This window comes from Trachymyrmex cornetzi, unplaced genomic scaffold (genome assembly GCF_001594075.2).
Source record: "Trachymyrmex cornetzi isolate Tcor2-1 unplaced genomic scaffold, Tcor1.1 scaffold24, whole genome shotgun sequence".
Classification (NCBI taxonomy): Eukaryota; Metazoa; Arthropoda; class Insecta; order Hymenoptera; family Formicidae; genus Trachymyrmex; species Trachymyrmex cornetzi.
Window position 1 is genome coordinate 689,029 of NW_017297060.1, and position 13,954 is coordinate 702,982.

The following is a 13,954-nucleotide window of genomic DNA, read 5'->3' on the forward strand; positions in this document are numbered from 1 at the left end:
CTAGTATAATAGTTATATATACCGTAACTGCTATGATAATATATACTATTATATAATAGTATAATGCGATGACATTGTATTGAACATGTAATACAGTATAGAATCACAGTGTAATTCGTTTTCATATAATACTTGGTTTTTTCTCTCAACTTTTATCATATGATACTCTCATCATACGAAAACATCTTTGTCTCTTCATATTTTCTGTTGTAGAGGAAGAAGGTAAAATATGTTCTGCAAGCTCTTGCAATATTCTTTAAATTATTATTGTATACGATATGGTGATAAATAAATTGCTATGAACTCATCGAACTCTTTTGTTTAGAATGCTTTCAAGTAGTATTAGATCAATAAAAAATCATTCCTGTTTTTTTTAATTCGCTCGTACATCTTCGTGGCAAAAAAAAGATTTTTAATCGATAGAGATCTCTCGCTATCAGTGCGACGGCGTGATCGGTCGGCCGATCGTGGTTGTGCCCAGTTGCGCCACGTAGATTCATATCCATTCGTGTCAGTCAATGATAAAACGCGCTATCAACCGTCTGTCCGAGCGCGATGGTTGCCGTCGAATGACGCCACGGCCACCTAACGGAAGTGAACCGAGAGTAGGCGAAGGCAACGTCGTCGCTGATCGTCGCGGACGGGGATGTCGGGCATCTATTTCCGAACACGTTGCAATCGGGGTCGAAGGGGACAGCAAATCGCTGGATGGCAAGAAACAACTAGAAGAATTCGCGGGGTATAAAGACTGGTTCCAACTAATTCTGTCCTAGTGTCCTGTCGTCGTCGTTTGACAGTTGTGCTCCAAATTTTGTGTTGATTTATTACGCGGAAAGAAAGAGAGAGAGAGACAGAGACAGTGAGTTGGCCGTTCATCGTGTCGTGCGACTGTCACGCCGAATGTTCGCGAAGGACTCGAAGAGAAGAATAGAAGGAAGAAAAAAAAGCGTAATCTCCCACGGCGGTGGTTGCGAGACGTCACGCGCGACCGTCAGCGATCGGATCCCGTACGTGCGCGCGTGCGGCTCGTGAGTGGCGCACGAGGTGGACAAGGTGAGTCCACGACTGGTCGACGACGAGAGACGGGGAGAGACGCCGTGACAGGAAAGAGAAAAGAGAACGGCGACGCGCAGATAATGCGATGAGACACCGCGCCGACCGCTCGTCGAGTCGCCGTTCGCTGATCCTCGCGCAGCGAAACGACACGAGGCTGCTCTCGCGCGACATCCCGGACGGAGTCGCACACAGGAGGTTATAAGCGGAGTTATGCGCCTGACGTTCGGCCCGCCGACGAACGTCGATCGCGGTGAACCGCTACCGAGCTGTTTTTCCGGCCTTTCGCAGGTCCGGCGAATGGACGACGACGCGCCGACCAACGCGCTTGATGGTCCACGTTCGGAGACGCGCACCCCTTTGCGCCCTTTAACGCCTTCGACGACGTCCCGTGGCCCAGGATCCGTTTAACTGGCTGTGAAAAGTGCAACGTAACTGTATCGAGTCCAAAGAGTTGAGTAGTGCAATTAATCATTCTTCTATATCGTGTTGTTTTGCCAGATGCTACGAGGTGTCTTCAGATATAGAAATGATATTTCCTTAGGAAGCAAAATGTTAGCAACATACCAGCTATTTGCTAGCAGACTTGAACAGAATATTGTAGTAGATTGATGTCAACTATGTCTGCATTAAACTCGTGTTTTTCTAACGTCTGTCAGCAAATTGCCAGCAGAAACCAAACAGAATTCTGTTGTTCTGTAATCATTTAAATTAAATTATTATATTTAAATGGAATTATGGAATGACATGATTCTGTTTGGTTTCCATTGGAAATTTGCTGTCAGATTGTAGCAGATTGGTAAAACATAAGCTTAATATAGCTGTCAACTTGCTGTAATATTCTATTTGAATCTGCAGGCAAATTACTGAGATATACTTCCAGATAGCTAAATCTGTCGAAAACAGATTTTGCAAAGTATTCACTACAAATTTTGTCAATGTCAGCAGAAATCTAACAAAAGAGTGTAATGACAGATTGATCGTAGAAATCAAGCAGAATTTGTCATCCCGTAATTATTTAAATGATATGTTTCATTTGAATAATTACAAATTACATGACTCTGCTTTACCCAGATTTCAACAGAATATTGGAGTCAACTGCAATCATATTCAACTCATGTTTTAGCAAAGTTTACCGACATAATCTAACAGTAAACTGTCAGCAGAAATCTCATTCAAACAAAATCTCATTCCCTAGCTATGAAATATATATCATCTCATGACTATGAAATGGCCCATGTTGCTTCTGTATTCAGTCTGTTATCATATTTTATTAATAAATTTTGTTAAATTTTTCCTGATATTTTGTTTACTTAACAAAATTTATGGCAGATACTTTGTAAAACTTCAACAAATTGACTAAACTATTATCACATTTTGAATATATTCATAAAGTACTTGGAACAATTAGATACTGCTAATGTGTCGGTAATAGAACTCTATGGAAATAGAACATGTTATTACTGAATCTTGCTAATATACGTAGAACTGAGCTAACAATAATGAATTTGCTCTTTTAATCTATTGCAAATTGTTGTATAATACTATATTTTTCTGTATTACTACTACAGGTATATAGATAAATAGATAGATATACAAAACACTGGTCAAAATGGATCAAGAAACGGTCTACGGCACGCATGAGGATAGCCATGTTGTCATGTCAGAGAAAGTGCAGTCTTTGGCAGGCAGCATCTATCAAGAGTTCGAAAAGATGATAGCGAGATACGATGAGGATGTAGTGAAAGACTTGATGCCTCTGCTAGTCAATGTGTTAGAATGTTTGGATATATCATATACCGAGAATCAAGAACGTGAAGTTGAACTAGAGCTATTAAGAGAAGATAATGAACAGCTTGTCACGCAGTACGAAAGGGAGAAGCAATTGAGAAAAGCATCAGATCAGGTAATTACTTTTTTTTAAATAAGTTACCTTAAAAATTTTTGATATATGAATAATACATTTATATTGTAATATAATTTGAATATGTTTATATCAGAAACTTCTCGAACTGGAAGATGTTTCCGAGGATGAGAGAAAGGAACTTCTGTCGAAAATTGATAGCTTGGAATCTATCGTAAGAATGCTGGAACTGAAGACTAAGAATTCTCATGATCACGGTACAAATGCCATTGACGTTTCCAGTCTACCTGTTCACAGTTCTTCCCTTTACAGTAGAGTAGAAGATTTTGTTTTTTGCATTTTATGTTATTTATATTCATTCTTGTATATCACTCTCTTGTAGTGAGAGAGGAACATAGGTTTACTATGCATTTTTTATTGTCCTTTGTTCATTAATTATTTTTTCAGTCATTCTCATATTTCATATATGATTTTATTCAGGATGCTGTTATAAAGATTTATCATCTGACACTTTGTAATAGATATGTATAATCATATATTTTTTTTACGTTGTTCTAATGTTTGTTATTTAAATCATTAAACTGATTTCTTGCTTGTGTTAAATATCATATGTTTACTACCCGAACATGTGAAGCTTGTTCTATAATGTCTAGTCCATGTCCAAAATTGCTTCGTATATACAGATTACGTTTACCATTAATAAACATTTATATATTTTTTTAGTTGGTCGGCTCGAGGAGAAGGAAGCTGAATTGAAACGCGAGTATTCCCGACTGCACGATAGATATACGGAATTATTCAAGACCCATGTCGATTATATGGAGAGGACCAAAATGTTGGTTGGTAGTACAGAAAGATTAGAGAGTGTATCTACCAGCCGTGCACCATCGCGGTTACCTTCCCTTGGACTTGCTCATATGTCACGTAGTTCCGGGCCGCTTAGTTATGGCTTTCAGAGTTTGGAGGCTAGTATAAATGCCGAAGATGTTCAAGAGGATATTGTACCAAATGTCGTTAACTTGAGAACCGAAATGTTGGATAGTAGCAGCGAGGCTGCTATCGAAACATCCGACAAAAGCCAATTAACTGATCAACCAGTACAAGAGAATAAGACTACAGCTATATCTAGACGTACGTTGCATATTTAATAATAAATCTTGTAAATTCCTATTTGAAATATGAGATTTTAAGTTAGGAATATATTTTTACAGACGAAAGTCCAGAAACGGAAGTCCCGCCAACTTTAATAACGCCAACGACGCCGACCGCAAATATAGAGAAGTTAGCGACTACGCCAAGTGGTAGAAGTAGGACTGAAAGAGAACAACGAAGTGGTAATACGTTGTATCAAGAATTAAGTTTTCAAGATGCTGATGCGCTGGGCGAAATGGACGAGGGCGCAGATATTACCGGTAATATATTTACGGGAATATGTTAAAGCTTGATTTTTCTTTGGAAAACTAAATTGGTATATTTATATTTTTAGGAAGTTTGGTACATCCTGGAGAATATGCTTCGTCAGGTATGTTTGATATAAATTCACAATTTTTGCGATATGTACATATATTCATTCATGTCATATTCGTTCATATTTTCATCTATCTTTTGAATTAACAATTTTTTTAACTTATATTATCTTTGTATTGTATTTCATTGTTTGTCATCCTATGCTGGCTCGCGTCGTATTTCCAACATGCGATGCATGACACTAACTTACCATCAAATGCAGTCAATGACAACTTCTTCGGTAAGATATATGCTATTAATAATATCTTTTCGTATGATATACACAATGTGTATATATATTTTTAAAATAATTAACATCAGATCTATTAATGGTACAGTCATTCTTGACATGCTTTCCATATAACATTATTTATGAATAAAAATCAGAACTTCTAATTACAATAGACACAGTACTTCTTATTTCTCTTAATTAACTGCTATGCATGTAACATAGTAAAAAAATAGAGATTAAATATCAAATTTATTAATCTTAATATAAATCTTAACAAACGATATTCAAGTATAATGTATTTTGGTTTATAGAAGAAAAGTTGTATAACTATCTTGTTATATTTTAATCTATTTTTTTACAGGCATGGGGAAAGAAGTAGAAAACCTTATTATGGAGAACAATGAATTGCTAGCTACAAAGTAAGTTTTTCATTTTATTAATAAAGTACAAGAAGATCGGGAAAGTTATTTTCTAAAAATAACTATAATTACAGTTTATTTCTCAATCCTGAAAAAGTAATATCTTTATTATGTACTATAGTCTAACATTATATATTTTCTTATAGAAATGCACTTAACGTTGTCAAGGATGATCTAATTGTTAAAGTGGATGAATTAACGAGGTAGATCATTACTAAATTCTTTTTTATTACAGCACCGATATAACTTTTAGATATTATTAGAAACTCTAACATTCTAGTGAGCAAGAAATATTACGAGAAGAGGTTCGAGGTTTACAGCAGGCGCGTGAGCGATTGCGGCAACGAATTGCCGCCTTAGAGGAAGAATTGAAGAAGGTTAAGGAAGAAGCAGAAGCGGCAGCTAAAGCGACGAAGAGCGATGACGAAGAGGATGTACCTCTGTCTCAAAGGAAGCGATTTACACGCGTGGAGATGGCAAGAGTGCTCATGGAACGAAATCAATATAAGGAACGGTTTATGGAACTCCAAGAGGCTGTCAGGTGGACAGAAATGATTAGAGCCAGCAAGACCGATCCTTCCAGCATCTCGGGTGGGAAAGGTTCAGTGTGGAAGTTGTATGTATCAACACATATCCATCAAACGAAAACAAAGAGGAAATTAACTGGAAGAGGATTAATCTGTTCGTTTTTGTTTCAGTTTTAGCAACCTTTTCACAGGCCCGGCGGATCGAGGGACGTTAGTGCGTTCCACACACACATTACCGCACGTGCGGTACAGTGCACCGGCGAATCAAGTCGTCCCTGCACCACCCCTGGACGCCATGCGTAGACGTACGTTGAAAAGTCGTCAAGACTTTCTCGACCAAGGAGACACCATGTGAGAAATCAATCAAATTTTACTACATGCACGTAGATATGTTACGTCGACTTGACACATCGAATCCCGCCTAATTTTAATTTATTAGTTAGATCTTATTTTCATTTTCTTTGTCATTTTATACTTTCTTTCTATCTGATCATTATTTAACAAGCCTGAGTTCATTTTGTTCCAAGGAGAATATTTCTCGCGAATACATAGGTAATGTTATATACAGGCTGCAATTCAACGCGCAAGTGTAATCTTCTTTATTATCAAAATCATAACGATGAACAGGAATGAGGTAATGTTATTTTATTCACGTGGGGCTGAATTACAGAAAAGAAATTTAGTATGACTTTCTCAATTCATCATCTTTGCAGAATCTTCTTTGGTCAGTTGGGATCCATAATCTTTTGTCACGATTCACGATATTAGTCTCAATTGCGCTAAAAGACGTGAGTCTTTTCTGAATAATTTTAGCCTGTTTCCTACCGAGTTTGGGAGCATTGATGTATATGTATTAACAAGTTTTCGCTTTATTCTGTAATCTTTTTGGGTTTTCGAAAAGTCTATCTAAAGATGAAACTTTTATTGGATCTGAATATATATTATCAAAATGATAAGTAATGTATAGTTTTATAACATAACAAGATTATTCTTCTTTCCTTTTTTTATTTTAATAACTATATTTGAATCCTATTTTTAAATTCCTTTATCAAACCACCCATTAATCAAGTTTTACTAGGAAGTTTTAGCCTGGTTTGTATATTATGATGATGTATATATTGCTCATAAAAGTGCAAAAATTGCACTAATTAAACCATTAGATAGATCAATTTTTCACAGTAATATGTTCGAACAAAAAGATATACATAATTTTGTAAATACGAATTTGTACAATTTCTGGAAAAAATAATAATATGCGATCATTATTGATTGAAATAAATAAATGAAGTTTTGATTACGTTATAAACTTGGCCTTTATTTCACTCTTGTTACTGCGCTTTTGGTCTTTTTGTTGTTGTTCGGGTTTCGTCCTTGCCTCTCCCTCGTGGCGTTGTCAAGAGATACCTGGTTTTTCTGGCTTCGGGTGGGGTGCTTATTGGTCAGCAGGTAAATCTGTTCCGCTCTACTTCTAACTTTCCGCTTCAACATCAGATTCTAAGAAGTATAATAGAGAGCCTATATAGATATATCCGTATCTAACATATCCTCTATATCAATAAATTTACAAGAATGAAACTATTGTCGACTGTGAGAATCAGTGGAGATGGAACCAAAATGGTCAAAGGATGTGTATGGTGAAATGGATGGTCAGACGGACAGTCAACAATCACAGTTTACCTTTTGTTAAATTCAGAAAAGTTGCAACGATCTTTCCCTTCTTGCTTGAAACTCGTGAGCATACGATGATTAACATGTCACTCATGTCGTCTTTGCAGATCGTCCGAAAAGCTTGTAGCAAGACGCGCAAGCGAGCGAAGAGAACAGTATCGTCAAGTCCGAGCGCACGTTAAAAAGGAGGATGGCCGTTTGCAAGCTTACGGGTGGAGTTTACCGGGAAAGCCGAGCGCTCCCGTCAGACAACCTCCTGTCCCAGTTCCAGTGTATTGTCGACCCCTGCAAGAAACTGAGCCAGGCATGAAGGTACATGTTACATTCTCCTGTTTCTTGAGGAAGAGAAATGAGGATGAGTGAATGTCACCATCATTTTTATTAGATTTGGTGCGGTGCCGGTGTAAATCTGAGCAGCGGTAAGACGCGTGATGGCGGATGCATGGTCGGCGGAAGTGTATTCTACGCGGCCGAGGCCCAGGAAACAAGCAACGTAAAGACGGAGGCTGAAGATGCTGTCGAGCATTTGGACAAGGAGCTTCAAGAGAGCGAAAACCGACGGCTAGAAGCAGAACGATGGGAGCAACAGCTTAGCTCGCTCGTTTGGATTTGCACCTCAACCCAGAAGATGTCCAAGGTCACAGTAATAGATGCAAATAATCCGGCAGACGTTCTGGAGGTGTTCAACGTTTGTCAAGGACACTTGCTCTGCATCGCGAGTGTACCTGGTGCCAAAGAAAGCGATTACGCACAATTCTCTAATGAGAACTCGATCCGCAATTCGAACGGCGCGATAAACGATAGCGAGAACAACAACGGTGCCTGCGAGGATGTTACAAACGGAAATGAGAACACCGAGCAAAACGGCCAGAAGAATCATCAGGATACTGAAACTGCCGTCGATAAAAATAAAAGTGAATCTGATAATCAATCAGAGGATCAGGCAAATGAGAATACTGAAAAATCTGCTGAAACAGATCAGAACTCCACGAACGAACCGCAAAGTCTAGAAAGTATAGATAGTGAAACCGCAAACTTAGGAAAGGTAAACTTCGTACGGTGCAACGCTGAAGTATCTTTGAGATCGAATGATAAAGATACCATGAACGAGGAGGCGAAGGAGGAAGTCGTGGAAGAGACTCCCATCGAAAAAATGTCGTCCATACAACCGACCATGTGGCTCGGAGCTCAAAACGGTGCAATTTTCGTTCATTCAGCCGTCGCTAAATGGTCGATGTGCTTACACTCTGTGAAGCTCAGAGATGCAGCATTAGCTATTGTGTATGTAGCTTTTTTTGGATTGTAAAGACCATAGCGAGGATTTGGTGCTGTGGTCCTAATTAGAAAATTTTATTGATAAAAGATTAATGAAATCTTTCTTCTCATTAGACATGTGCAAGGCCGAGTTTTGGTCGCTTTAGCAGATGGAACTGTAACGATATTCCGCAGAGGCATAGATGGACAATGGGATTTGTCTCAATACCATGTTATTACACTTGGTAGCCCTCAACACTCTATTAGATGCATGACTGCAGTCAGCGGAAAAACAGTATGGTGTGGCTATAGAAACAAGATTCACGTGATCGATCCTATTTCGATGACGCTTGAGGTATAGAATTAGAATAATATTTAAAAAGATGTAGTATCTTAGTATTACAAAAATAAAGATTAAGTTTAATAAATTGATAAAACTAAAATTCCTATTTTATAGTGTACAGTGGACGCACATCCTCGAAGAGAATCTCAAGTGCGGCAGTTAGCGTGGCTAGGTGATGGTGTGTGGGTCAGCATCAGGCTCGATTCGACGTTAAGACTCTATCACGCTCATACCTATCAACATCTCCAAGACGTTGATATAGAGCCGTACGTCAGTAAAATGCTCGGTACAGGAAAACTTGGATTCTCCTTCGTACGCATCACCGCTCTACTTATTTCCTCAAATAGGCTGTGGATTGGTACTGGTAACGGAGTGATCATCTCAGTACCATTATCGGAAAGTAAGTGGAGAATTAGCATGACATTCTCTTAATGACACTCGCTAACTCTCTAACATTTGGGTGCTTTAGGTGCGGGTGGTTCAATGGCGGTAGCCAGAGCGCAGACAGGTAACAACAAAGGCGATGCACCAGGAGTCGGCGTTAGAATCTTCGCGTCAGAACGAGGCGTTACACCAGGAAGTTTCGTACCTTATTGCAGCATGGCTCATGCGCAGCTCAGTTTTCACGGACACAGAGATGCTGTAAAGATGTTTGTCGCTGTACCTGGTGAGTTTCGCGATGATCGGTATTATTCACACATGTTGATTATTAATTTTTAATGAGATTTTTTCTTAAAAGTTTAATAACTTTAACAATATAAAGACTAAAATGTAAGGGGAAGTAGGAGTCAGCGCGATAATCGGTGCGCAAGTATATAATAACTTTAAATCAAATTATTTCTAGGTCATGGTGGTCAGAGCGCGGTGACGGACGGAACGCAACCTGCGATGCTTGTTCTCTCTGGTGGTGAGGGTTACATCGATTTCAGAGTGGGTAAGTAAATTTTTGTAATGACTGCAAGGTATGTTGTCTTTATATAAATCCTAAATAAACTCTGAAAAAGTGCGAACTTATTATGAAAAATAAAATAACTTTTATTATTTTTTGTTATATGAAAATTTTATTAAAGATTTATGATATAAATTTGAGTTTAACAAGTTATTGCAATTTTAGCAGATGAAGCTGAAGACGAGAGTGATGTGGCAACACACCTAATTGTGTGGCAGATGGTCAGGTATGCCCCCAGAGAGAAGCAAGAAGTGTGCCGATTTCTTTATCCCGATTTAAATGAGCATTTCTCTGTCCTGACAAATATCACTATTAATCGGTGCATCCTTCACTAACAGAACAATTTCGCACTCTTGCACGGTAGAACAAAGTTCGACTAACAACATTATTTCTATAATCTTTGTGCGTATTAAATACATATGACTGTGGGGTATCTCAGATTTCTACAGATTGCTTTGCATATTTACACATGTGCAAATATCAAAGTTCAAGAACAAGTATACGAAAAAAGGATTTAATATTCTCAAAAACGATAATATATCATTTATTTTATTCTCTGGGGGTTGGGCTTTCCCATCTATCATGCATTATCTTGTAGAAAACGCGACTTATGCCTGTTTTCTTTCATTTAAGTATACCTATTTGTTACTAATAACATTTGTATTTTAATTATCTTCTAGGTGATGGAGAGGAGACGGAGGAAAGCATAGATCGATCAAATACTGCAGTCAGCAATGAAGAGCATGGTGAACAGAGTCACCTGATTGTGTGGCAAGTGCAATGTCCCTTACCGATGCCAGTCAACGGCTAGCCTATGGACGGGATGGATAAGCGTGATTTGCTATATGATTTAGCTTGCAACGCGGCATTACATGTGTCGTCGATGGATCATCGAATTATGGATTGTGAATCATTGATATTCGAGCGAACGATTCTCATCGCTGCAAACTAATGTGTGCTACCTTAGATATATTAATATAACGATCGTAGCAGAGTACATTAATAATTCCCAAAAGTAATTATCACGATTTTTCATATTAGCAGAACGAAGACGATATTATATCAAATCATGAGTTTTTCTGAATCATCATGGATCAGTTATCATGATATTCTTCCATAGCGGAGGCAAATTCATCGTGTATGACATTTCTTGCATGTATGCGGGCAAAATTTTCAGGGGGTTTATGAATTTTGTCGATGCAACTGGAATCATTAGGTCTGTTCTTTGTCGTTACACTGGACTTCACTAAAACTTTTTTGCTTTTTCGCCAAATTTAAATATATGTCTATTTCATTTTAAGTAAAACAAGTATACACTAGTTCAGTTACAAAGAACAGATCTATTTTAACTTCGATGCTAAATCATCTCTCGCTTCTCGTTGAGCCGCGCATTCCTTAACTTAAGCCTGCGTACATAGGATCAAATTGTTAAATGACATGTGCCGGAAAGTTTCTCATGACTAGTGTTCATTTTAGAATATCACATATTATGAATGGCGGTGAGGTATCGTTATTTCAACTAACCATTGTGATAATGCGACGATATTATAACGCGAGACGGGATAAGTTTCGAAGCTGCCGTTGCCACATTGCTACAATAAAACATTTGTTCGAAGTACTTCGCGTTATGTATCTGTCGCGAGAATATTTCCCAGTCGCCGTTAACACGCAATACGCAGAGTATGCAGTAAGGTGCGTGCAAACTCAGGCAGATTCTTAGGCGTAACGTAATATTAATTTTTTGTCGGAGAGTATATTATTTTCCAGACCTAAAATTGATTTTATTCGCGTACATCGTGTCGAGCATAACGATAAAATAATAGTAATAATAACAATAATGATATATATATATATATATATATATATATATATATATAATTATATAATATATATTCCTCTCTTCTGTCCCCTTGATCAAGCATCGTTAGATCGTGCTCAGCGAAACGTAGCGGTTTACACAATTATTAGGAGAAACTCGCCAATGATGTAAATAATAAGATGTTTATAGCGTCGTTATATAGATCCGTTATTTAATTTATTTCGCGGGCGAGTAGAATTATTTTACAAATACATAAGACCTGTATCCTCTATTCTCAAATTTAGCTCCATCTTTAGTACGCTACCAAAGAAGTGGAACGGTGATCTGATCATGTTATTTGTATTATTTACAACGAGAATTATGCCTCGAAAAGGAATATTTGCTCCTTTTTTCCTTTTAGCTCTTGGCCAATTAATATTTGGACTGATAAAATTTTGTAAATTCCCAATGAAGCGGTGCGATTTAGACGGCAATTTTTAGACACGTGCGATAAGAGGGCTGCGCATTATCGCGCGAGCCGGCTTTTAATGTCGAGCTCGGAATTGTACCTGGCTCAGGTGGCGTTGTAACGGCATTAATAAACAAAGTTACGGAACTAAATCACTTGCTAACTCCCTCCGTAGCTTCACTGGAGTTAATGCATGAAAACACTATCCTGACTTTTTTAAATTGAAAAAAAAGTTTATATAATTAGCTGTGCTATAATTGATATGTTAACTTATTTCTGTGATGTAATAAGATTTGTAAGAAGTGTTATTACATCATGCTTATTTCTTTTTTTTAACTGTATGCTTAATTTTATGTGATTAAAATGTTTTTACTAATTTTAGGAGATTAAAATTTATTTATATGCATGTGTGTATATTAACTTTTCCATGCATTCGTTGATTGATTTGTTATGTTTCCTTGAACTATTTTTAATCACAGAGCGATTAGCGAAGTTTCACAAGTGGTATGAAATTCTATTTTTACTAAACAAAATGCAATCTAGTAACTGTCAAGTTGCTCGCTTGGATTTGCTTAAAATTACTTGCGGGTAATTTTTAGTAATACTCTAAACAAATAGTGATAAGTACATGGTATAATTGTATATTTTATATAAGATACATCTTATTATCGTGTTATATCCATCATACGTATTATAAGTACAAATTATTTGCGTATTATTTAACCTGTAATTAGAATGCTTATATAATTTCTCTGTTTGCTTAATTTTCAATATTTCTTTGGCTTTATTTTGTAGCTTTTTAATTGTCATTATTACAATAAGCGCAATTATTCACCATGAAATTCGATTATATAGCATATACACATTTCAAAAAATATCGTACTGTAAAATTATCGTCCAAAATATACGCAAGTGTTACACAATAATGCAGCTTGCAACATACAAAATATTCGTCTGCGATATAATGTTGCAATAAATAATTACTTTATTATTTAGAAAAGGTTTATAATAAAAGCAGATAAAGAGCAAAATAATTTGAATGTAATAAAACATAATATTTATCTTTTGTATATTTGCCTTCTTCAAATATGCAAGTACAAGGTCCATTCGTCTTTGAACAAAAAAAAAGATAATTTTTGAAAATAAAATAAATATTATCATATTAATGTAATAATATAAACTTGAGATATAAAATAGACTCGGCAGGTTGCAGATTTTATACATATAAAGAACAAATAAAACGTCAACAATGATGGCATAAATGAGATTGACAAGATTTATCATTTTAGATCATTTTTCCCTTGGGAAAAATCTATTTCTCAATCTTCACTGCAAAATCCGGTTAATAAACCGATTAATTCAACACCTTTGGAATTTAAAAAATTTTTTAATTATATAATTCGTTGTTCCTGATTTAGTCTTTTTTTCTGTCTATTAAACAACAAAACAATTCTTTCTATGTTAACAAAATATATATATATAATAAAGATATATTATTTAGGGCCGGTTGTTTCATCTTCAGATAAATTATGTGGTCATTTATCTATTGGATAAACAAAAGAATAAAAGAATAAAAGCATAAGAGAGTAAGACAGTGAGCTGAAGTTTATCGAAAGATGGAACAACCCAGTCTAAAAAAGTTAATTTAATCCTTGATTAAATTAGTCGATTATAAATAGTTGGCCAAAATCACCCTTAAATGAAAATTTTATTTAAAATTAGACTATATGTGTGTGTGTAATTATTCTATTTAATATGATTAATTAGAAATGTGCGGAGATCGAGCTAAAGTATGTCAAGAGCGCGTTCGAATTCGGGCTCTTTTTCGAATAATACCGCTTCTCTTCCACCGATGTGAAGTTGCTGCGAGTC

At 36.6% G+C, this 13,954-nt stretch overlaps 1 protein-coding gene across 4 annotated transcripts; it reads left to right on the forward strand.

The window, feature by feature from the left end:
• Window positions 1-510: 510 nt before the first annotated feature.
• syd (JNK-interacting protein syd) lies at window positions 511-11,647 on the forward strand. Of its 4 annotated transcripts, none has more exons than XM_018507471.1 (19): window positions 511-1,506; window positions 2,625-2,959; window positions 3,054-3,174; window positions 3,641-4,048; window positions 4,129-4,329; window positions 4,404-4,439; window positions 4,647-4,664; window positions 5,017-5,074; window positions 5,221-5,277; window positions 5,355-5,690; window positions 5,773-5,952; window positions 7,377-7,581; window positions 7,655-8,550; window positions 8,659-8,878; window positions 8,981-9,266; window positions 9,336-9,533; window positions 9,711-9,800; window positions 9,981-10,041; window positions 10,496-10,572. In XM_018507471.1, exons 2-19 carry the CDS (start codon window positions 2,666-2,668, stop codon window positions 10,497-10,499), a joined length of 3,669 nt encoding a protein of 1,222 aa, XP_018362973.1. In that variant the 5' UTR covers window positions 511-1,506; window positions 2,625-2,665; the 3' UTR covers window positions 10,500-10,572. The 4 variants fall into 4 exon arrangements, with proteins under 4 accessions (XP_018362973.1, XP_018362974.1, XP_018362970.1 ...); XM_018507472.1 differs by having other exon boundaries at window positions 9,984-10,041; XM_018507468.1 differs by lacking the exon at window positions 9,981-10,041 and having other exon boundaries at window positions 10,496-11,647.
• Window positions 11,648-13,954: the final 2,307 nt, after the last annotated feature.